The sequence below is a fragment of the Oncorhynchus mykiss genome, chromosome 27 (assembly GCF_013265735.2).
Source record: "Oncorhynchus mykiss isolate Arlee chromosome 27, USDA_OmykA_1.1, whole genome shotgun sequence".
Lineage (NCBI taxonomy): Eukaryota > Metazoa > Chordata > Actinopteri > Salmoniformes > Salmonidae > Oncorhynchus > Oncorhynchus mykiss.
Genome location: NC_048591.1, coordinates 23,760,090 through 23,787,500, shown reverse-complemented (window position 1 = coordinate 23,787,500; position 27,411 = coordinate 23,760,090). Strand labels below are relative to the sequence as shown.

At 43.7% G+C, this 27,411-nt stretch overlaps 2 protein-coding genes across 2 annotated transcripts; both read left to right on the top strand.

Annotated features, from left to right (window-relative positions):
- Positions 1 to 310: 310 nt before the first annotated feature.
- Positions 311 to 9,512, top strand: LOC118944644 (serine-rich adhesin for platelets-like; the record flags this gene model as incomplete). The annotated part of the gene is made up of 1 exon (XM_036964645.1): positions 311 to 9,512. A coding segment is annotated over exon 1 (9,171 nt), but the record flags the coding sequence as incomplete, so codon positions are not given.
- A 26-nt stretch (positions 9,513 to 9,538) lies between these two features.
- Positions 9,539 to 26,015, top strand: LOC110507139 (serine-rich adhesin for platelets). Its single transcript, XM_036964644.1, has 3 exons — positions 9,539 to 15,483; positions 25,394 to 25,561; positions 25,789 to 26,015. The coding sequence occupies exons 1-3, from the start codon at positions 10,170 to 10,172 to the stop codon at positions 26,013 to 26,015; spliced, it is 5,709 nt and encodes a 1,902-aa protein (XP_036820539.1). The 5' UTR covers positions 9,539 to 10,169.
- The last annotated feature ends 1,396 nt before the right edge of the window (positions 26,016 to 27,411 follow it).

Genomic DNA, 27,411 nt, shown 5'->3' with positions numbered 1-27,411 from the left:
AGATTAAATATAACATTTTCCTCATCAATCTACAAACAATACCCCATAATGACAAAGCGAAACAGGCTATTAGAAGTTTTAGCAAATGTATTAAAGATAAAAAACACATACCTTTTTTACATAAGTATTCACACCCTTTGCTATGAGACTTTTTGGGTGCAATTCAAAACAAGAAAACAGGGTAAGGGTGCCCTCCAGTGGTAACCTAAGGAAACAACAATCAAATAACACAGAAACTGTGACATTTACATGGCGTTGTCACATCAAATCGAAACATTTTTTTCTTCTGATTCACAGTTTTCACAAACATAACATCACATAATTCAACATCTACCTCAGTGATGGATGAAATTACCAAGTATGTTTCAAAAATCCCAAGTGAAACATCACTGCCTGTAACCAGTCAGATGTCAATGAGTACCACTGTTTCTTCAACTCCAACAGCAAATACCAATCAATCCATAGAAAGTATAGCTTCCACTACATCAAACGTTTATTCAAGTGATGTCACCACAACTACATCAACATCAGCAACCACTACAAGCAATGCCACCACAACTTCCACCTCAACAGTCACTTCAAGTGATGTCAATTCTCCCTCAACTACATCAGCAGTAACTTCAACTGTGACCACCATTCCCTCTACGCCAACAGTCACAAGTGATACCCCCAGTCCCGCAACAGTCACTCAAAGGAATGCCTACACTCCCTCTACTATGTATACAGACTCTTCAAATGATGCCACCACTCCATCAACAGTCACTTCAAGTGATGCCACCACTCCCTCAACTACATTGACAGTCACAAGTGATTCCATCACTTGCTCTAATACATCAACATTGGCAGTCCCTTCAAGTGATGCCACCACTCCCTCAACAGTCACTTTTCCCTCCACTACATCAGCAGTAACATCAACTGTGGCCAACATCCCTTCTACTACTTCGAAAGTCACCTCAAGTGATGCCACCAATCCCTCAACTATGTCTACAGTCACTTCAAGTGATCCCGCAACTCCCACTAATTCATTGACAGTCACAAGTGATGTCACAACTCCCTCAACTACATCAATAGTCACTTCAAGTGATCCCAAAACTCTGACTTCTACATTGACAGTCAAAAGTGATGCCACCACTCGGTCTACTATGTCTACAGTCATTTCAAGTGATCCCACAACTTCCACTACTACATTGACAGTCACTAGTGATGCCATCATTCGCTCTGCTATATCGACATTGACAGTCCCTTTAATAAGTGATGCCACCTCTCCCTCTACCATGTATACAGTTACTTTAAGTGGCAACACATCAACACCTACTTCAAGTGATGCCACCCCTCCCTCAACAGTCACTTCAACTCATGTAACTTCTCCCTCAACTATGTCTACAGTCACTTCAATTGATACCACCCCTACTACATCAACAGTCACAAATGATGCCCTCACTCGCTCTACTACATTGATATCAAAATTACATTCAAGTGATGCCACTAATACCTCAACAGTCACTTCAAATGATGCCAGCAGTCCCTCAACTATGTCGACAGTCACTTCAAGTGATAACAAAACTCCCTCAATAGTCACTTCAAGTGATGCCACTACTCCCTTGACTATGTTGACAGTCACTTCAAGTGATGCCACCACTCCCTCAACAGTCACTTCAAGTGATCCCTCAACTCCCACCACTACATCGACATTGACAGTCTCTTCAAAGGATGCCACCACTCTTTCAACAGTCACTTCAAGTGATGCTACATCAACACACACTTCAAGTAATGCCACCACTCCCTCACCCAAATCAACAGTGTCTTCAAGTAATGCCACCACTCCCTCACCCAAATCAACAGTGTATTCAAGTAATGCCACCACTCCCTCACCCAAATCAACAGTGTCTTCAAGTAATGCCACCACTCCCTCACCCAAATCAACAGTGTCTTCAAGTAATGCCACCACTCCCTCACCCAAATCAACAGTGTCTTCAAGTAATGCCACCACTTCCTCACCCAAATCAACAGTGTCTTCAAGTAATGCCACCACTCCCTCACCCAAATCAACAGTGTCTTCAAGTGATTCCACCAATCCCTCAACTACGTCAACAGTCACAAGTGATGCCATCACTCATTCTACTAAATCGACATTGACAGTCCTTTCAAGTGATGCCATCACTCCCTCAACAGTCACTTCAAGTAATGCCACCACTACGACATTAACAGTCACTTCAAGTGATAGTACATCAACACCCACTTCAATTGATGCCACCACTCCCTCAACAGCATCCCCAGTCATTCAAAGTAATACCATTACTCCCTCAGCTACATCGACATTCACTTCAAGTCATACCACCACCACCACTACATCGACAGTAACATCAACTGTGGCCACCACTCCCTCAACTACATCAACAGTCACTTCAAGGGATGCCAACACTCCCTTAACAGTCTCTTCATGTGATGTCACTACTCCCTCAACTACATCAATAGTCACTTCAAGTGATGCCACCACTACTCCATCAACAACAGCAGTCACTTCAAGCATTGCCACCGCTCCTTCAACATTCACTTCAAGTGATGCCACCACTGCTACACCAACAGTAGCTTCAACTGCAGCCACCATTCCCTCAACTACATCAACAGTCACTTCAGATGATACTACATCAACACCCACTTCAAGTGATGCCACCACTCCCTCAACTGCATCGACAGTCACTTCAGATGATACTACATCAACACCCACTTCAAGTGATGCCACCACTCCCTCAACTGCATCGACATCAACTTCAAATGATGCCACAACTACTACACTGACATTAACAGTCATTTCAAGCGATTCCACCACTCCCTCATCTACATCAATAGTCACTTCTCGTGATGCCACAGCTACTACATCAACATCAGCATTCACTTCAAGTGATGCCACCTCTCCCTCGACATCAATATTTACTTCAATTGATGCCACCTCTCCCTCGACATCAACAGTCACTTTAAGTGATGCCACCTCTCCCTCAACTACATTGACTTTCACTTCAAGTGTTACCACCACTACTACACCAACAGAAATATTAACTGTGGCCACAATTCCTTCAACTACATTGACAGTCACTTCAAGTGATGACACTACTGCTTCAACAGTCACTCCAAGTGATGCCACCAATCCCTCAACTACATCAACATCAACTTCAAGAGATGCCACCACTACTACATCGACATTAACAGTCACTTCAATTCATAACACCACTATTACATCAACATCAGCAGTCACTTCAAGCAATGCCACCGCTCCTTCAAAATTAGCTTCAAGTCATGCCACCGCTACAACATCAATTTCAGTAGTCTCTTCAAGTGATGTAACCACTCCCTCAACAGTCCCTCCAAGTGATGCCACCAATCCCTCAACTGCATCGACATCAACTTCAAGAGATGCCACCACTACTACATCGACATTAACAGTCATTTCAAGCGATTTCACCACTCCCTCAGAAACCACTTCAAGTCATGCCACCACTACTACATCAACATCAGCAGTCACTTCAAGCGATAACACTGTTCCTTCAACATTTACTTCAAGTGGTGCCACCGCTACTACATCAGCATCAGCATTCAGTTCAAGTGATGCCATCTCTCCCTCGACATCAACAGTCTCTTCAAGTGATGCCACCAGTACTATATCAACATCAGCAGTCTCTTCAAGTGATGCCACCAATCCCTCAACTGCATCGACATCAACTTCAAATGATGCCACCACTCCCTCATCTACATCAGCAGTCACTTCAAGCAATAACACTGTTCCTTCAACATTCACTTCAAGTGGTGCCACCGCTACTACATCAACATCAGCATTCAGTTCAAGTGATGCCATCTCTCCCTCGACATCAACAGTCACTTTAAGTGATGGCAGCACTCCCTCAACAGTCTCTTCAAGTGATGCCACCACTCCCTCAACTGCATCGACATCAACTTCAAATGATGCCACCACTCCCTCATCTACATCAGCAGTAACTTCAAGCGATAACACTGTTCCGTCAACATTCACTTCAAGTGGTGCCAAAGCTACTACATCAACTTCAGCATTCACTTCAAGTGATGCCACCTCTCCCTTAACATCAATATTCACTACAAGTGATGGCACCTCTCTCTCGACATCAATATTTACTTCAATTGATGCCACCACTCCCCCAACAGTAGCTTCAAGTGATGCCACCGCTACTACATCAACATCAGCAGTCTCTTCAAGTGATGCCACCACTCCCTCGACATCAATATTCACCTCGAATAATGCCACCTCTCACTCAACTACATTGACAGTCACTTCAGACGATACTACATCAACACCCACTTCAAGTGATGCCACCACACCCTCAAGTACATTGACAGTCAGTTCCAGTTTTGCCACCACTCTGTCAACAGTCACTTCAGGTGATGCCACCTCTTCCTCAACTACATCAACGGTCACTTCAGGTGATGCCACCACTACTACACCAAGAGTAACTTCAAATGCTGCCATCATTCCCTCAACTACATCAACACCCACTTCAAGTGATACCACCACTCCCTCAAGTACATCGACAGTCAGTTCCAGTTTTGCCACCACTCTGTCAATAGTCACTTCAGGTGATGCCACCTCTTCCTCAACTACATCAACTTTAACTTCAAGTGATACCACGACTACTACACCGACAGTAACATTAACTGTGGACAGAATTCCCTCAACTACGTCGACAGTCAGGTCAAGTGATGCCACCACTGCCTCAACAGTCACTTCAAGTCATGATACCAATGTTACATCAACATCAGCAGTAACTTCAAGCGATGCCACCGTTCCTTCAAAATTTGCTTCAAGTGATGTCAACTCTTCTAAATCATCATCAGCAGTCACTTCAAGCAATAACACCGTTCCTTCAACATTCACTTCAAGTAGTGCCACCACTCCCTCAAGAACATCGACAGTCACTTCAAGTGATGCCACCTCTTCCTCAACAACATCGACTTTAACTTCAAGTGATATCACCACTACTACACCGACAGTAACTTCAACATTGGCCAACATTCTCTCAACTACATCGACAGTCACTTCAAGTGATGCCACTACACCCTCAACATTCACTTCAAGTGGTGCCACCGCTACCACATCAACATCAATAGTCACTTCAAGTGATGCCACAGCTACTACATCAACATCAGCAGTCACTTCAAGCGATATCACTGTTCCTTCAACATTTACTTCAAGTGGTGCCACCGCTACTACATCAGCATTCAGTTCAATCTCTCCCTCGACATCAACAGTCACTTTAAATGATGTCACCACTCCTTCAACAGTCTCTTCAAGTGATGCCACCGCTACTACATCAACATCAGCAGTCTCTTCAAGTGATGCCAATCCGTCAACTGCATTGACATCAACTTCAAGTGATGCCACCTCTCACTCAACTACATCGATAGTCACTTCAGACGATACTACATCAACAACCACTTCAAATGTTGCCATCACTCCCTCAACTACACTGATAGTAACTTCAGAAAATGCCACATGGACACCCACTTCAGGTGATGCAACCTCTTCCTCAACTACATCAACATTCACTTCAAGTGGTGCCACCACTCCCTCAACAGTAGCTTCAAGTGATGCCACCGCTACTGCATCAACATCAGCAGTCTCTTCAAGTGATGCCACCACTCCTTCTACAGTCACTTCAAGCAATCCCACCACTCCCTCAACAGTCACTTCAAGTGATGCCACCTCTCCTTCTACATTCACTTCAAGCAATCCCACCACTCCCTCAACAGTCACTTCAAGTGATGCCACCACTCCCTCATCTACATCAAAAGTCACTTCAAGTGATGCCACAGCTACTACATCAACATCAGCAGTCACTTCAAGCGATATCACTGTTCCTTCAACATTTACTTCAAGTGGTGCCACCGCTACTACATCAGCATTCAGTTCATATGATGCCACCTCTCCCTCGACATCAATATTCACTTCAATTGATGCCACCTCTCCTTCTACATTCACTTCAAGCAATCCCACCACTCCCTCAACAGTCACTTCAAGTGATGCCACCTCTCCCTCGACATCAATCTTCACTTCAAGTGATGCCACCTCTCACTCAACTACATTGATAGTCACTTCAGACGATACTACATCAACAACCACTTCAAATGTTGCCACCACTGCCTCAACAGTCACTTCAAGTCATGATACCAATGTTACATCAACATCAGCAGTAACTTCAAGCGATGCCACCGCTCCTTCAAAATTTGCTTCAAGTGATGTCAACTCTTCTAAATCATCATCAGCAGTCACTTCAAGCAATAACACCGTTCCTTCAACATTCACTTCAAGTGATGCCACCTCTTCCTCACCAACATCGACTTTAACTTCAAGTGATATCACCACTACTACACCGACAGTAACTTCAACATTGGCCAACATTCTCTCAACTACATCGACAGTCACTTCAAGTGATGCCACTACACCCTCAACATTCACTTCAAGTGGTGCCACCGCTACCACATCAACATCAGCATTCACTTCAAGTGATGCCACCACTCCCTCAACATCAATATTCACTTCAAGTAATGGCACCTCTCCCTCGACATCAATATTCACTTCAAGTGATGCCACCAATCCCTCAACTGCAACGACATCAACTTCAAATGATGCCACCACTACTACACTGACATTAACAGTCATTTCAAGCGATTCCACCACTCCCTCAAAAGCCACTTCAAGTGATGCCACCACTCCCTCATCTACATCAATAGTCACTTCAAGTGATGCCACAGCTACTACATCAACATCAGCAGTCACTTCAAGCGATATCACTGTTCCTTCAACATTTACTTCAAGTGGTGCCACCGCTACTACATCAGCATTCAGTTCAATCTCTCCCTCGACATCAACAGTCACTTTAAATGATGTCACCACTCCCTCAACAGTCTCTTCAAGTGATGCCACCGCTACTACATCAACATCAGCAGTCTCTTCAAGTGATGCCAATCCGTCAACTGCATTGACATCAACTTCAAATGATGCCACCTCTCCCTCGACATCAATCTTCACTTCAAGTGATGCCACCTCTCACTCAACTACATCGATAGTCACTTCAGACGATACTACATCAACAACCACTTCAAATGTTGCCATCACTCCCTCAACTACACTGATAGTAACTTCAGAAAATGCCACATGGACACCCACTTCAGGTGATGCAACCTCTTCCTCAACTACATCAACATTCACTTCAAGTGGTGCCACCGCTACTGCATCAACATCAGCAGTCTCTTTAAGTGATGCCACCACTCCTTCTACAGTCACTTCAAGCAATCCCACCACTCCCTCAACAGTCACTTCAAGTGATGCCACCTCTCCTTCTACATTCACTTCAAGCAATCCCACCACTCCCTCAACAGTCACTTCAAGTGATGCCACCACTCCCTCATCTACATCAATAGTCACTTCAAGTGATGCCACAGCTACTACATCAACATCAGCAGTCACTTCAAGCGATATCACTGTTCCTTCAACATTTACTTCAAGTGGTGCCACCGCTACTACATCAGCATTCAGTTCAAATTATGCAAACTCTCCCTCGACATCAATATTCACTTCAATTGATGCCACCTCTCCTTCTACATTCACTTCAAGCAATCCCACCACTCCATCAACAGTCACTTCAAGTGATGCCACCTCTCCCTCGACATCAATCTTCACTTCAAGTGATGCCACCTCTCACTCAACTACATCGATAGTCACTTCAGACGATACTACATCAACAACCACTTCAAATGTTGCCACCACTGCCTCAACAGTCACTTCAAGTGATGCCATCACTCCCTCAACTACACTGATAGTAACTTCAGAAAATGCCACATGGACACCCACTTCAGGTGATGCAACCTCTTCCTCAACTACATCAACATTCACTTCAAGTGGTGCCACCACTCCCTTAACAGTAACTTCAAGTGATGCCACCTCTCCCTCAACTACATTGACTTTCACTTCAAGTGTTACCTCCACTACTACACCGACAGAAATATTAACTGTGGCCACAATTCCTTCAACTACATTGACAGTCACTTCAAGTGATGACACTACTGCTTCAACAGTCACTCCAAGTGATGCCACCAATCCCTCAACTACATCAACATCAACTTCAAGAGATGCCACCACTACTACATCGACATTAACAGTCATTTCGAGCGATTCCACCACTCCCTCAGAAACCACTTCAAGTCATGCCACCACTACTACATCAACATCAGCAGTCACTTCAAGCGATAACACTGTTCCTTCAACATTTACTTCAAGTGGTGCCACCGCTACTACATCAGCATCAGCATTCAGTTCAATTGATGCCATCTCTCCCTCGACATCAACAGTCTCTTCAAGTGATGCCACCGCTACAATATCAACATCAGCAGTCTCTTCAAGTGATGCCACCAATCCCTCAACTGCATCGACATCAACTCCAAGTGATGCCACCAATCCCTCAACTACATCAACATTCACTTCAAGTGGTGCCACCGCTACTACATCAACATCAGCATTCAGTTCAAGTGATGCCATCTCTCCCTCGACATCAACAGTCACTTTAAGTGATGGCAGCACTCCCTCAACAGTCTCTTCAAGTGATGCCACCTCTCCCTTAACATCAATATTCACTACAAGTGATGGCACCTCTCTCTCGACATCAATATTTACTTCAATTGATGCCAGCACTCCCTCAACAGTAGCTTCAAGTGATGCCACCGCTACTACATCAACATCAGCAGTCTCTTCAAGTGATGCCACCACTCCCTCGACATCAATATTCACTTCAAATAATGCCACCTCTCACTCAACTACATCGACAGTCACTTCAGACGATACTACATCAACATCCACTTCAAGTGATGCCACCACACCCTCAAGTACATTGACAGTCAGTTCAAGTGTTGCCAGCACTCTGTCAACAGTCACTTCAAGTGATGCCACCACTTTCTCAACTACATCAACGGTCACTTCAGGTGATGCCACCACTCCCTCAAGTACATCGACAATCAGTTCCAGTTTTGCCACCACTCTGTCAACAGTCACTTCAGGTGATGTCACTTCTTCCTCAACTACATCAACCACCACTACTACACCGACAGTAACATTAACTGTGGACAGAATTCCCTCAACTACGTCGACAGTCAGGTCAAGTAATGCCACCACTGCCTCAAGAGTCACTTCAAGTCATGATACCAATGTTACATCAACATCAGCAGTAACTTCAAGCGATGCCACCGTTCCTTCAACATTCACTTCAAGTGGTGCCACCACTCCCTCAAGAACATTGACAGTCACTTCAAGTGATGTCACCTCTTCCTCAACAACTTCGACTTTAACTTCAAGTGATATCAACACTACTACACCGACAGTAACTTCAACATTGGCCAACATTTTCTCGACTACATCGACAGTCACTTCAAGTGATGCCACTACACCCTCAACATTCACTTCAAGTGGTGCCACCGCTACCACATCAACATCAGCATTCACTTCAAGTGATTCCACCACTCCCTCAACATCAATATTCACTTCAAGTAATGGCACCTCTCCCTCGACATCAATATTCACTTCAAGTGATGCCACCAATCCCTCAACTGCAACGACATCAACTTCAAATAATGCCACCATTACTACACCGACATTAACAGTCATTTCAAGCGATTCCACCACTCCCTCAAAAGCCACTTCAAGTGATGCCACCACTCCCTCATCTACATCAATAGTCACTTCAAGTGATGCCACAGCTACTACATCAACATCAGCAGTCACTTCAAGCGATATCACTGTTCCTTCAACATTTACTTCAAGTGGTGCCACCGCTACTACATCAGCATTCAGTTCAAGTGATGCCATCTCTTCCTCGACATCAACAGTCACTTTAAGTGATGCCACCACTCCCTCAGCAGTAGCTTCAAGTGATGCCACCACTAAGTTGACAGTCACTTCAAGTGTTGAAACTAGTCCCGAGACACCAACACTAACTTCAACTGTGGCCACCATTCCCTCTATTGCTTCAAAAGTAATCTCAACTGATGCCACCAATCCCTCAACTGTGTTTACATTCTCATCAAGTTATGCCACAACTCCCTCAACTACATTGAAAGTCACAAGTGATGCCATCACTCGCTCTACAACATTGATAATGACAGACCCTTCAAATGATGCCACCTCTCCCTCAAGAGTCACTTCAAGTGATACCACAACTCCCTTTTCTACATTGACAGTCACTTCAAGTGATAACACCTCTGCCTCGACAACAACAGTCCCTTCAAGTGTTGCCAACACTCCCTCGACATTAACATTCACTTTAAGTGATGCCACCTCTCCCTTGACATCAACAGTTACTTCAAGTAATGCCACCTTTTCCTGGACATCAACTGTCACATCAAGTGATGCCACCCCTTCCTCAACTAACTCTGTCTCTTCAAGTGATGCCACCTCACCCTCGACATCAACAGTCACTTCAAGTGATGCCACCACTACATCAACAGTCACTTCAAGTGATGTCCCCAATACATCAACAGTTACTTCAAGTGATGCTACCACTACATCAACAGTCTCTTCAAGTGATGCCCCCACTCCCTCGACATCAACAGTCACTTCAAGTGATAGCACAAATACATCAACAGTCTCTTCAAGTGATGCCACCACTCCCTCGACATTAACAGTCACTTCAAGTAATGCCACGTCTCCCTCAACATTAACAGTCACTTCAAGTGATACTACCACTACAGCAACAGTCACTTCAAGTGATGCCCCCACTACATCGATAGTATCTTCAAATGATACCAACTCTCCCTCGACTTCAACAGTCACTTCAAGTGATGCCAACACCACATCAACAGTCACTTCAAGTGATCCTACCACTACATCGACTGTCCCTTCAAGTGATACCACCACTACCTCAACATTAACAGTCACTTCAAGAAATGCCACCAACACATTGACAGTCTCTACAAGTGATGCCTCCACTCCTTCGACATCAACAGTCACTTCAAGTGATGCCACCAATACATCAACAGTCACTTCAAGTGATGCTACCACTACATTGACAGTCACTTCAAGTTATGCTACCACTACATTGACAGTCTCTTCAAGTGATAGCACCACACCCTCAACATCAAGAGTCACTTCAAGAAATGCCACGTCTCCCTCGACATCAACAGTCACTTCAAGTGATACCACCAATACATCGACAGTCACTTCAAGTGATGCCTCCACTTCTTCGACTTCAACAGTCACTTCAAGTGATGCCACCAATACATCAACATTCACTTCAAGTGATGCTACCACTACATTGACAGTCACTTCAAGTGATGCTTCCACTACATCGACAGTCACTTCAAGTGATCCCACCACTACCTCGACATTAACAGTCACTTCCAGAAATTCCACCTCTCCCTCAACATCAACAGTCACTTCAAGTGATGCCCCCAATACATTGACAGTCACATCAAGTGATGATACCACTACATTGACAGTCTCTTCAAGTGATGCCACCACTCCCTCAACATCAACAGTCACTTCAAGATATGCAACCTCTCCCTCAACTACATCTACAGTCACGTCAAGTAATGCCACCTCTCCCTCGACATCAATAATCAGTTCAAGTGATACTACCGCTACATCGACAGTATCTTCAAGTGATACCACCTCTCCCTCGACTTCAACAGTCACTTCAAGTGATGCCACCACTACATCAACAGTCACTTCAAATGATGCTACCACTACATCGACAGTCCCTTCAAGTGATACCACCACTCCCTCAACATCAACAGTCACTTCAAGTGATGCCACCATTACATCGACAGTCTCTACAAGTGATGCCTCCACTGCTTCGACTTCAACCGTCACTTCAAGTGATGCCACCACTACATTAACAGTCACTTCAAGTAATGCCACGTCTCCCTCGACATCAACATTCACTTCAAGTGATGCCACCAGTATAGCGACAGTCTCTTCAAGTGACTGCACCTCTCCTTCTACATCAACAGTCACTTCAAGTAGTGCCACCAATACATTGACAGTCTCTACAAGTGATGACTCCACTCCCTCGACATTAACAGTCACTTCAAGTAATGCCACCTCTCCCTCGACATCAACATTCACTTCAAGTGATGCCACCAGTATAGCGACAGTCTCTTCAAGTGACTGCACCTCTCCTTCTACATCAACAGTCACTTCAAGTAGTGCCACCACTACATCGACAGTCTCTTCAAGTGATGCCACCTCTCTCTCGACATCAACAGTCACTTCAAGTGATGCTCACACCACATCAACAGTCCCTTCAAGCGATGCCAGCACTCCTTCGACGTTAACAGTCACTACAAGTAATGCCACCTCTCCCTTGACTTTAACAGTCACTTCAAGTGATGCCACCAATACATCAACAGTCACTTCAGGTGATGCTACTGCTACATTGACAGTCTCTTCAAGTGAAGCCACCACTCCCTCAACATCAACAGTCACTTCAAGTGATGCAACCTCTCCCACAGCTACATCTACAGTCACGCCAAGTAATGCCACCTCTCCCTCGACATCAACAGTCACTTCAAGTGATACTACCAATACATCAACAATCAGTTCAAGTGATGCCACCACTACATCGACAGTCCCTTCACGTGATGCCACCTCTCCCTCAACTTCAACAGTCACTTCAAGTGATGCAACCTCTCCCTCAACAACATCTACAGTCACTTCAAGCAATGCCACCTCTCCGTCGACATCAACAGTCACTTCAAGTGATGCCACCTTTTCCTGGACCTCAACTGTCACTTCAAGTGATGCCACCGCTTCCTCAACTACATCAACAGTCAATTCAAGTGATGTCATCACTACATCAACAGTCAGTTCAAGTGATGCTACCACTACATCGACAGTCCCTTCAAGTGATGCCACCACTACATCTACATCGACAGTCTCTTTAAGTGATACCTCCACACCCTCGACTTTAACATACACTTCAAGTGATGCCACCACTCCCTCAACTACATCTACAGTCACGCCAAGTAATGCCACCTCTAAGGCAACATCAACAGTCACTTCAAGTAATGCCACCTCTAAGGCAACATCAACAATCACTTCAAGTAATGCCACGTCTCCCTCGACATCAACAATCACTTCAAGTGATACTTCCTCTACATTGGCAGTTACTTCAAGGGATGCCACCTTTTACTGGACATCAAGTGATACCACCGCTTCCTCAACTACATCAACAGTCACTTCAAGTGATGCTACCACTACATCGACAGTCTCTTCAAGTGATGCCTCTACTCCTTCGACTTCAACAGTCACTTCAAGTGATACCACCACTACATCAACAGTCACTTCAAGTGATGCTACCACTACATCGACAGTCCCTTCAAGTGATCCCACCAATACCTCGACAATAACAGTCACTTCAAGAAATGACACCTCTCCCTCGACATCAACAGTCACTTCAAGGGATGCCACCAATACATTGACAGTCGCATCAAGTGATGCTACCACTACATTTACAGTCTCTTCAAGTGATACCAACTCTCCCTCGACTTCAACAGTCACTTCAAGTGATGCCTCCACTCCCTCGACTTCAACAGTCACTTCAAGTGATGCCACCACTACATCGACAGTATCTTCAAATGATACCAACTCTCCCTCGACTTCAACAGTCACTTCAAGTGATGCCACCACTACATCAACAGTCACCTCAAGTGATGCTACCACTACATCGACAGTCCCTTCAAGTGATACCAAAACTCCCTCGACATTAACAGTCACTTCAAGTAATGCCACGTCTCCCTCGACATCAACAGTCACTTCAAGTGATACTACCACTACAGCAACAGTCACTTCAAGTGATGCCACCACTACATCGACAGTATCTTCAAATGATACCAACTCTCCCTCGACTTCAACAGTCACTTCAAGTGATGCCAACACCACATCAACAGTCACTTCAAGTGATCCTACCACTACATCGACTGTCCCTTCAAGTGATACCACCACTACCTCAACATTAACAGTCACTTCAAGTAATGCCACGTCTCCCTCAACATCAACAGTCACTTCAAGAAATGCCACCAACACATCGACAGTCTCTACAAGTGATGCCTCCACTCCTTCGACATCAACAGTCACTTCAAGTGATGCCACCAATACATCAACAGTCACTTCAAGTGATGCTACCACTACATTGACAGTCACTTCAAGTTATGCTACCACTACATTGACAGTCTCTTCAAGTGATAGCACCACACCCTCAACATCAAGAGTCACTTCAAGAAATGCCACGTCTCCCTCGACATCAACAGTCACTTCAAGTGATACCACCAATACATCGACAGTCACTTCAAGTGATGCCTCCACTTCTTCGACTTCAACAGTCACTTCAAGTGATGCCACCAATACATCAACATTCACTTCAAGTGATGCTACCACTACATTGACAGTCACTTCAAGTGATGCTTCCACTACATCGACAGTCACTTCAAGTGATCCCACCACTACCTCGACATTAACAGTCACTTCCAGAAATTCCACCTCTCCCTCAACATCAACAGTCACTTCAAGTGATGCCCCCAATACATTGACAGTCACATCAAGTGATGATACCACTACATTGACAGTCTCTTCAAGTGATGCCACCACTCCCTCAACATCAACAGTCACTTCAAGATATGCAACCTCTCCCTCAACTACATCTACAGTCACGTCAAGTAATGCCACCTCTCCCTCGACATCAACAATCAGTTCAAGTGATACTACCGCTACATCGACAGTATCTTCAAGTGATACCACCTCTCCCTCTACTTCAACAGTCACTTCAAGTGATGCCACCACTACATCAACAGTCACTTCAAGTGATGCTACCACTACATCGACAGTCCCTTCAAGTGATACCACCACTCCCTCAACATCAACAGTCACTTCAAGTGATGCCACCATTACATCGACAGTCTCTACAAGTGATGTCTCCACTGCTTCGACTTCAACCGTCACTTCAAGTGATGCCACCACTACATTAACAGTCACTTCAAGTAATGCCACGTCTCCCTCGACATCAACAGTCACTTCAAGAAATGCCACCAATACATTGACAGTCTCTACAAGTGATGCCTCCACTCCTTCGACATTGACAGTCACTTCAAGTGATGCTACCACTTCATTGACAGCTACTTCAAGTGATGCCACCTTTTACTGGACATCAAGTGATGCCACCACTTCCTCAACTACATCAATAGTCATTCCAAGTGATGTCACCTCTCACTCTACATCAACAGTCACTTCAAGTAGTGCCACCACTACATCGACAGTCATTCCAAGTGATGCCACCACTCACTCGACATCAACAGTCACTTCAAGAGATGCCACATCTCCCTCGACATCAAACGTCACGCCAAGTGATGCCACCACTTCCTCAACTACATCAACAGTCACTTCAAGTGATGCTACCACTACATCGACAGTCACTTCAAGTGATACCACCTCTCCTTTGACATCAACAGTCACTTCAAGTGATGCCACCTCTCATTTGACATCAACAGTCACTTCAAGTGATGCCACCTCTCCCTCGACATCAACAGTATTTTCAAGTGATGCCACCACTCCCTCGACATTAAAAGTCACTTCAAGTAATGCCACGTCTACCTCGACATCAACAGTCACTTCAAGTGATGCCACCAACACATTGACAGTCTCTACAAGTGATGCCTCCACTCCTTCGACTTCAACAGTCACTTCAAGTGATGCAACCACTACATCAACAGTCACTTCAAGGTATGCTACCACTACATCGACAGTCCCTTCAAGTGATCCCACCACTTCCTCGACATTAACAGTCACTTCAAGAAATGCCACCTCTCCCTCGACATCAACAGTCACTTCAAGTGATGCCACAAATACATCAACAGTCACTTCAAGAAATGCTACCACTACATTGACAGTCACATCAAGTGATGCTACCACTACATCGACAGTCTCTTCAAGTGATGCCTCCACTCCTTCAACTTTAACAGTCACTTCAAGTGATGCCACCACTACATCAACAGTCACTTCAAGTGATCCCACCACTACATCGACAGTCCCTTCAATTGGTCCCACCACTACCTCGGCATTAACAGTCACTTCAAGTGATGTCACCACTCCCTCAACATCAACAGTCACTTTAAGTGATGCAACCTCTCCCTCAACTACATCTACAGTCACGCCATGTAATGCCACCTCTCCCTCAACATCAACAATCAGTTCAAGTGATACTACCGCTACATCGACAGTCCCTTCAAGTGATACCACCACTCCCTCAACATCAACAGTCACTTCAAGTGATGCCACCATTACATCGACAGTCTCTACAAGTGATGTCTCCACTGCTTCGACTTCAACCGTCACTTCAAGTGATGCCACCACTACATTAACAGTCACTTCAAGTAATGCCACGTCTCCCTCGACATCAACAGTCACTTCAAGAAATGCCACCAATACATTGACAGTCTCTACAAGTGATGCCTCCACTCCTTCGACATTGACAGTCACTTCAAGTGATGCCACCTTTTACTGGACATCAAGTGATGCCACCACTTCCTCAACTACATCAATAGTCATTCCAAGTGATGTCACCTCTCACTCTACATCAACAGTCACTTCAAGTAGTGCCACCACTACATCGACAGTCATTCCAAGTGATGCCACCACTCACTCGACATCAACAGTCACTTCAAGAGATGCCACATCTCCCTCGACATCAAACGTCACGCCAAGTGATGCCACCACTTCCTCAACTACATCAACAGTCACTTCAAGTGATGCTACCACTACATCGACAGTCTCTTCAAGTGATGCCTCCACTCCTTCGACTTCAACAGTCACTTCAAGTGATACCACCTCTCCTTTGACATCAACAGTCACTTCAAGTGATGCCACCTCTCATTTGACATCAACAGTCACTTCAAGTGATGCCACCTCTCCCTCGACATCAACAGTATTTTCAAGTGATGCCACCACTCCCTCGACATTAAAAGTCACTTCAAGTAATGCCACGTCTACCTCGACATCAACAGTCACTTCAAGTGATGCCACCAACACATTGACAGTCTCTACAAGTGATGCCTCCACTCCTTCGACTTCAACAGTCACTTCAAGTGATGCAACCACTACATCAACAGTCACTTCAAGGTATGCTACCACTACATCGACAGTCCCTTCAAGTGATCCCACCACTTCCTCGACATTAACAGTCACTTCAAGAAATGCCACCTCTCCCTCGACATCAACAGTCACTTCAAGTGATGCCACAAATACATCAACAGTCACTTCAAGTGATGCCACCACTACATTGACAGTCACATCAAGTGATGCTACCACTACATCGACAGTCTCTTCAAGTGATGCCTCCACTCCTTCAACTTTAACAGTCACTTCAAGTGATGCCACCACTACATCAACAGTCACTTCAAGTGATCCCACCACTACATCGACAGTCCCTTCAATTGATCCCACCACTACCTCGGCATTAACAGTCACTTCAAGTGATGTCACCACTCCCTCAACATCAACAGTCACTTTAAGTGATGCAACCTCTCCCTCAACTACATCTACAGTCACGCCATGTAATGCCACCTCTCCCTCGACATCAACAGTCAGTTCAAGTGATACTTCCACTACAGCAATAGTCATTCCAAGTGATGTTACCTCTCCCTCTACATCAACAGTCACTTCAAGTAGTGCCACCACTACATCGACATCAACAGTCACTTCAAGAGATGCCACGTCTCCCTCGACATCAAACGTCACGCCAAGTTATGCCACCTCTAAGTCAACATCAACTTTCACTTCAAGTGATGCCACCGCTTCCTCAACTACATCAACAGTCACTTCAAGTGATGCTACCACTACATCAACAGTCTCTTCAAGTGATGCCTCCACTCCTTCGACTTCAACAGTCACTTCAAGTGATGCCACCACTACATCAACAGTCACTTCAAGTGATCCCACCACTACCTCGACATTAACAGTCACTTCAAGAAATGCCATCTCTCCCTCGACATCAACAGTCACTTCAAGTGATGCCACCACTACATCAACAGTCACTTCAAGAAATGCCACCAATACATCGACAGTCTCTACAAGTAATGCCTCCACTCCTTCGAGATCAACAGTCACTTCAAGTGATGCTACCACTACATTGACAGTCACTTCAAGTGATGCTACCACTACATTGACAGTCTCTTCAAGTGATGCCACCACTCCCTCAACATCAACAGTCACTTCAAGTGATGCAACCTCTACCTCAACTACATCTACAGTCACACCAAGTAATGCCACCTCTAAGTCAACATCAACAGTCAGTTCAAGAGATACTACCACTACAGCAACAGTCAGTTCAATTGATGCTACCACTACATTGTCAGTATCGTCAAGTGATGCCACCTCTCCCTCGACTTCAACAGTCACTTCAAGTGATGCCACCACTACATCGACAGTCCCTTCAAGTGATACCACCACTCCCTCGACATTAACAGTCACTTCAAGTAATGCCACGTCTCCCTCGACATCCACAGTCACTTCAAGTGATACTACCACTACAGCAACAGTCACTTCAAATGATACCAACTCTCCCTCGACTTCAACAGTCACTTCAAGTGATGCCACCACTACATCAACAGTCACCTCAAGTGATGCTACCACTACATCGACAGTCCCTTCAAGTGATCCCACCACTACCTCGACAATAACAGTCACTTCAAGAAATGACACCTCTCCCTCGACATTAACAGTCACTTCAAGTGATACCACCAATACATCGACAGTCTCTACAAGTGATGCCACCACTCCCTCAACTACATCTACAGTCATGCCAAGTAATGCCACCTCTAAGTCAACATCAACAGTCACTTCAAGTGATACTTCCGCTACATTGACAGTTATTTCAAGGGATGCCACCTTTTACTGGACATCAAGTGATACCACCGCTTCCTCAACTACATCAACAGTCACTTCAAGTGATGCTACCACTACATCGACAGTCTCTTCAAGTGATGCCTCTACTCCTTCGACTTCAACAGTCACTTCAAGTGATACCACCACTACATCAACAGTCACTTCAAGTGATGCTACCACTACATCGACAGTCCCTTCAAGTGATCCCACCAATACCTCGACAATAACAGTCACTTCAAGAAATGCCACCTCTCCCTCGACATCAACAGTCACTTCAAGTGATACCACCACTACATCAACAGTCACTTCAAGAAATGCCACCAGTACATCGACAGTCTCTACAAGTAATGCCTCCACTCCTTCGACATCAACAGTCACTTCAAGTGATGCTGCCACTACATTGACAGTCACTTCAAGTGATGCTACCACTACATTGACAGTCTCTTCAAGTGATGCCACCACTCCCTCAACATCAACAGTCACTTCAAGTGATGCAACCTCTACCTCAACTACATCTACAGTCACGCCAAGTAATGCCACCTCTAAGTCAACATCAACAGTCAGTTCAAGAGATACTACCACCACAGCAACAGTCAGTTCAATTGATGCTACCACTATATTGTCAGTATCTTCAAGTGATGCCACCTCTCCCTCGACTTCAACAGTCACTTCAAGTGATGCTACCACTGCATTGACAGTCCCTTCAAGTGATACCACCACTCCCTCGACATTAACAGTCACTTCAAGTATTGCCACGTCTCCCTCGACATCCACAGTCACTTCAAGTGATACTACCACTACATCGACAGTATCTTCAAATGATACCAACTCTCCCTCGACTTCAACAGTCACTTCAAGTGATGCCACCACTACATCAACAGTCACCTCAAGTGATGCTACCACTACATCGACAGTCCCTTCAAGTGATCCCACCACTATCTCGACAATAACAGTCACTTCAAGAAATGACACCTCTCCCTCGACATCAACAGTCACTTCAAGGGATGCCACCAATACATTGACAGTCGCATCAGATGATGCTACCACTACATTTACAGTCTCTTCAAGTGATACCAACTCTCCCTCGACTTCAACAGTCACTTCAAGTGATGCCTCCACTCCCTCAACTTCAACAGTCACTTCAAGTGATGCCACCACTACATCAACAGTCACCTCAAGTGATGCTACCACTACATCGACAGTCCCTTCAAGTGATACCAAAACTCCCTCGACATTAACAGTCACTTCAAGTAATGCCACGTCTCCCTCGACATCAACAGTCACTTCGAGTGATACTACCACTACAGCAACAGTCACTTCAAGTGATGCCACCACTACATCGACAGTATCTTCAAATGATACCATCTCTCCCTCGACTTCAACAGTCACTTCAAGTGATGCCAACACCACATCAACAGTCACTTCAAGTGATCCTACCACTACATCGACTGTCCCTTCAAGTGATACCACCACTACCTCAACATTAACAGTCACTTCAAGTAATGCCACGTCTCCCTCAACATCAACAGTCACTTCAAGTGATACCACCAATACATCGACAGTCACTTCAAGTGATCCCTCCACTTCTTCGACTTCAACAGTCACTTCAAGTGATGCCACCAATACATCAACATTCACTTCAAGTGATGCTACCACTACATTGACAGTCACTTCAAGTGATGCTTCCACTACATCGACAGTCACTTCAAGTGATCCCACCACTACCTCGACATTAACAGTCACTTCCAGAAATTCCACCTCTCCCTCAACATCAACAGTCACTTCAAGTGATGCCCCCAATACATTGACAGTCACATCAAGTGATGATACCACTACATTGACAGTCTCTTCAAGTGATGCCACCACTCCCTCAACATCAACAGTCACTTCAAGATATGCAACCTCTCCCTCAACTACATCTACAGTCACGTCAAGTAATGCCACCTCTCCCTCGACATCAACAATCAGTTCAAGTGATACTACCGCTACATCGACAGTATCTTCAAGTGATACCACCTCTCCCTCTACTTCAACAGTCACTTCAAGTGATGCCACCACTACATCAACAGTCACTTCAAGTGATGCTACCACTACATCGACAGTCCCTTCAAGTGATACCACCACTCCCTCAACATCAACAGTCACTTCAAGTGATGCCACCATTACATCGACAGTCTCTACAAGTGATGCCTCCACTGCTTTGACTTCAACCGTCACTTCAAGTGATGCCACCACTACATTAACAGTCTCTACAAGTGATGCCTCCACTCCTTCGACATTGACAGTCACTTCAAGTGATGCTACCACTTCATTGACAGCTACTTCAAGTGATGCCACCACTTCCTCAACTACATCAATAGTCATTCCAAGTGATGTCACCTCTCCCTCGACATCAAACGTCACTTCAAGAGATGCCACATCTCCCTCGACATCAAACGTCACGCCAAGTGATGCCACCACTTCCTCAACTACATCAACAGTCACTTCAAGTGATGCTACCACTACATTGACAGTCTCTTCAAGTGATGCCTCCACTCCTTCGACTTCAACAGTCACTTCAAGTGATACCACCACTACATCAACAGTCACTTCAAGTGATGCTACCACTACATCGACAGTCTCTTCAAATGATGCCTCCACTCCCTCGACATTAACATTCACTTCAAGTGATGCCACCTCTCCTTTGACATCAACAGTCACTTCAAGTGATGCCACCTCTCCTTTGACATCAACAGTCACTTCAAGTGATGCCACCTCTCCTTTGACATCAACATTATTTTCAAGTGATGCCACCACTCCCTCGACATTAAAAGTCACTTCAAGTAATGCCACGTCTCCCTCGACATCAACAGTCACTTCAAGTGATGCCACCAACACATTGACAGTCTCTACAAGTGATGCCTCCACTCCTTCGACTTCAACAGTCACTTCAAGTGATGCAACCACTACATCAACAGTCACTTCAAGGTATGCTACCACTACATCGACAGTCCCTTCAAGTGATCCCACCACTTCCTCGACATTAACAGTCACTTCAAGAAATGCCACCTCTCCCTCGACATCAACAGTCACTTCAAGTGATGCCACCAATACATCAACAGTCACTTCAAGTGATGCTACCACTACATTGACAGTCACATCAAGTGATGCTACCACTACATCAACAGTCTCTTCAAGTGATGCCTCCACTCCTTCGACTTCAACAGTCACTTCAAGTGATGCCACCACTACATCAACAGTCACTTCAAGTGATCCCACCACTACCTCGACATTAACAGTCACTTCAAGTGATGCCACCACTACATCAACAGTCACTTCAAGAAATGCCACCAATACATTGACAGTCTCTACAAGTAATGCCTCCACTCCTTCGACATCAACAGTCACTTCAAGTGATGCTACCACTACATTGACAGTCTCTTCAAGTGATGCCACCACTCCCTCAACATCAACAGTCACTTCAAGTGATGCAACCTCTACCTCAACTACATCTACAGTCACACCAAGTAATGCCACCTCTAAGTCAACATCAACAGTCAGTTCAAGAGATACTACCACTACAGCAACAGTCAGTTCAATTGATGCTACCACTACATTGTCAGTATCTTCAAGTGATGCCACCTCTCCCTCGACTTCAACAGTCACTTCAAGTGATGCTACCACTACATCGACAGTCCCTTCAAGCGATGCCACCTCTCCCTCAACATCAAAATTCACTTCAAGTGATGCCACCAATACATCAACAGTCACTTCAAGTGATGCCACCACTCCCTCGACACTAACAGTTACTTCAATTGATGCCACCTCTCCCTCAACATCAAAAGTCACCTCAAGTGATTCCACCACTACATCAACAGTCACTTCAAATGATGCTACCGCTACATCGACAGTCACTTTAAGTGATGCTACCTCTCCCTCGACATCAACAATCACTTCAAGTGATGCGACCTCTCCCTCAACTACATTGACAGTCACAGCTAGTGATGCCACCTCTAACTCAACATCAACAGTCACTTCAAGTGATCCCACAACTCCCACTTCTCCATCAACAGCCACAAGTGAGGTCACCACTCTAAGACCAATAATGTCATCAACAAGTGGTACTACTACAGTGTTAACAGGTACAGATACCTTAGCAGTTGTAGCAGTATCTACACTGTCCACCCCTTCACTAGGACTAACATCCAGAGACACTACTTTGGTGACAACAATCAAAACCACTGTTGCAGAATGCAGTAAGATTATTTTCACTTATTCTCAAAAACCATCATAAGATGATATGATTGTAAAGATGTAAAGTTTTTTTAAACTTACAAATGTATACCAAAGACTATTGAAATGTGTGAATATATTGCTGTACACACACTGCATTAGTTGATTTTTATTGTCATTTGTTTTCAGTGTCAGATGCTCTGTTGAATGTCATCAGGCTGGAGGATGTCACCAGTAAGTTAATTAGTGTGAGTTGGACTGGTATTACCCTGGACCAGCAGATACAGTACAAGGTGAAGCTGGCATCTAATTCCAACACAACTCAGATTGAGACCTCGGCCACCAAAGCTGTTTTCTCAGACCTTACTCCTGGAACCATATACACTCTGATTATTGAGTACTTATCCTGCGACATCAAGAAAAACATTTCAAGAGACATAATTACTGGTATGTCAACTCTTGTTCAAGTAATCTCCTTGAATTCACTAAGAGCATACTTTTGCTTTTAAAACAATTATAGATCAAATGAGTGCAATAGGACATTTTGTGCAAACATCACATTTGTTTTGTTACATCTTTATCTTTTCTCTCCAAAAGCTGGAAAGGTCTATGAATCTTCCACTCGAATTCCAGGCAGAGAGTTTTTGTCTGATTATTCAAATCAATCCAGCAAACTTTACAAAGACTTTGTGGCCAATTTTACCATGCAGGTAAATATTCATTAAGCATTTTTTATAATTGCTTTCTAATTTAGGTAATATAATACAACCTTGTATGATTTAAACGTACATATTTCTTTAAAGGTTGAAAACAATCTCCCAAAAGCATACCAGGACCTTACCAGGGCTAAAGAAATGGTGGTGGTTGTGACAGGTGTTCACAGAGGAAGTGTGATCGTTGACTTTGATCTGGTCATTGCTCTGGAGGTTAAACTGTCAACCTCTGACGTGCAGAACAGTGTCATTAATGCGCTGAAATTATCTGCACTCGGAGTAGATCTGAATTTCACCTCAGTCAAAGGTTTTTGAATTCCAATGACTACATACAATGATCTTTTCTGTGCTAGTGAATCAATCAAATTATTTTTTTAAATAAATATTCAAGGACTAACTAAATTTAAGGACATTATCATATCACCGTGTGTATTTAGTGGCCTTTAGTGACTTCATTTTTACTATATTACAGAGGCAGATGTCTGCCAACGAGGCGATTACACATGCTCAAAAAATGCCAGCTGTGTCAGAGAGGGACCCTCACATTCATGTGAATGTAAGGCAGGATTCTACGACGAAAACCCAACCGTACCGGGTACTGACTGCAAGAGTAAGAAAACTTTGTTGCTTGAAATGTGGGCCACACTTTACATGAAATAAGTACCTTATACAAGAGTAACTACCAGTGGAAGAACGTATGTTATTACCCTGTAATACACTATTAAGTACATCCATTTAAGCAGTATTTACCACTATTGCACTCACTGTTTTGTAGGAAATATCTCTCCAGGTGCAGATCCATGTAAAGGCTTGTGTTCATCATGTGCTCAGTGTGTGGTTGGTCCTGGAGGCAGCCATGAATGTAGCTGCTATCCTGGTTTGATAGATCAGAATCCTGTTAATCCTGGGAAGCTATGCAAAGGTACACTAATGTCCTCTGCCTCAATTGTATCTGTATCAATTCCTTACTTGTGTATCTTACACATGCGTTGCATTACATCTTCATTCCATCAAAATGTGCCCACTATAGATCCTGTCGACTGTTTTGATCAAGAAAAGGACATTTGCTCATCCCAAAATCTATGTCTTCCATCCAAGTTTCTCTGCTCATGTAAGTTCTGAAATCATACCAATTCTTCAGATATCACATACTGTCTTCAGAGAAAGATGAATCTGTAATACTGAGGCCTATTTGTGCCTCTGACTGACCTACAGCTTATTATAACAACTCTCTCTGCTTCCCTCCTACAGTGAGGAACGTTTTCAAATTAACAGTAGAATTCAACTCTTGGATCTTCAACTCCTCTCTGCACGACCCAGGGAGCGATGCTTGGGCATATGCCTCTACAAAGATCATAAAAACTGTATGCACATACACTCCCTAATTTGTAATTATTGTGATGTCTTACAAATGTCATCTTAAAACACTATGGTTTCTTTTCCATAAGTACTTTTATAAATAGACGTCTACTTTGCTATAAAAAATGTTTCCAGGTTGTCCCCAGAATGCGGTGTGTTCTGTCAGATTCCTCCTTTGACATGACAGTGGTGGGCTTCCAGAGAGGTAGTGTGGTGGTCAGGATGATGTGTGGTTATAATGGGAACACTACCGCTGATGAAAGAACTCTCCAGGCTGCTCTGCAGGACGCAATCCGCAAACACTTGGACAACTCCGCCATAGCTACCTTGAAAAGTATGTTTAAAACATAGGATTTAAAGAAAAATAATTGCCATTACATGATGATGGTGTTTTTGTTTTGTTGAATTCATGTATGTGACTTGGTTGTGGTATGTATGTGACTCAGGTTGTGGTTTCACAAATTTCTTCTATTTCATTTTGTGTGGGATGCTGCTTATCTAATATTGTCCTTTCAATAGTTACTGATAGACATTGACCAAACATCTGTCTGTTCTTTGTAGGAGTTTCCCAGATATCAATGGCCCCAGGAGCAGGCTGGAAAGTGGCGACAATAGTCCTGGGAGTTCTGCTGGGCTTCACTTTGACAGTCGTGGTTGTTGTTCTGATCATCACCATAGCGAGGAGAGCAGCTAGCAAGCTGACCTCATATAACATCGAGCAAACAAAGCACAACAGACAAGTGGTGTCCGATGACTACTTAGAAGGACGTTATTCTTATCAGGTGTAGTTCAGGGATTCTTAAAAAGACGAGTTAATCTAAACTTTTTTTCACTAATATATTTGATAATATTAAAGGAAGTATCAGCTATCACACCATGTAAAGGAACAACCTCCTAATACTTTAAGTGTTTCATAAAATGCAACTAACTCAACTCCGTCAGACACAATAAAAGGCATTACATTTTTACATTTATTGTTGAACAAGTGTTTAATAAAGGCCTTGATTGTTTAATTGTAACATTAGATTATTCAAAAATGTAATACAAATCTCCAAATGTCTTAATTGTTTTATTTTATAGTGCTATATAATGCACCAGGGCTAATTTCGTGTTTGCATGTTTTTTTGTTAGTTTTTTTGCATGTTTTTCTAGATTAGGAACATAAAACAACATTTAGAAAGCTAACATTATCCCTAGGATCTACCACAAATACATCAGTAGTTTAAGCATATCTTGCAACAAGGTTAAAATATTTTTTATAAATATTGACTAAAAGATCGATCTTATTAAAGGGTTAGTCATCAGTGAGTTGATAAGGCACTGATGGAGTTGACAACGGACACTCAAAGCAGACATATTTGTGCCTCTACAAATAAATGTTTAGTACAAGCATTTGTAAAATATAGAAAATGATTTATTTGAAAACAATAAAAATATAACTGTTATATCAGATCTTTCAGCACTCTGACGGAGTTGACTTTAGAGTTAATGTTTTATAGAGTTGACATTTTTTATTTTTGTTCTTCATTCAAGTGATATACTAGTTTTTCCTCAGTTGCTTTAAGTCTCTAAAACCTAATTATGTCATGTCCTATCTTAATCTATCAGACAGATGGAGTCAACAGTTTGTTTAAATCTATCAGAAGTAGAGAACTTTACAGATCATGAGTTGTCTTGCTGGACTACATGTAATGAGGACATGAAGAAGGGGGTCTTTATGGTGTAACTGACCCAGCTCATTTCTGATTCATTTAGGATTTTAGACAAATCTCCGGACACAATTTTTAGAAATCCTAGTTTTGAAAGAAATAGTCTTTAAAGTCAGAGAGGGCCATTGGAAAAAACTACATGCCATCTTTTTTCAGTTAGTATTTATTATTTCCAGTTTTTTTAATTGTAGAGTTTGACATTTAGATTCTTTGCTCTGCACAAGGGCATTTCTGAGCATAGAGCTGGCATGTACATGAACCATATTTAAAATATTTGGACAATTCTAAAAGCAAATCTTTGCCCTTGTAAAATTCCACTTAATATATTTTTTAAGCTCAAATAATGCAACAAAATAAAAAAATGTCAACTATAAAAATACTTGTTCCCTGTAGAAAAAGGATTGTCCCGAGTTTCAAGAATCCCGGTTAAGATTTGTCACTCATGAAAACAGGGATTACAATGTATGGATCTGGA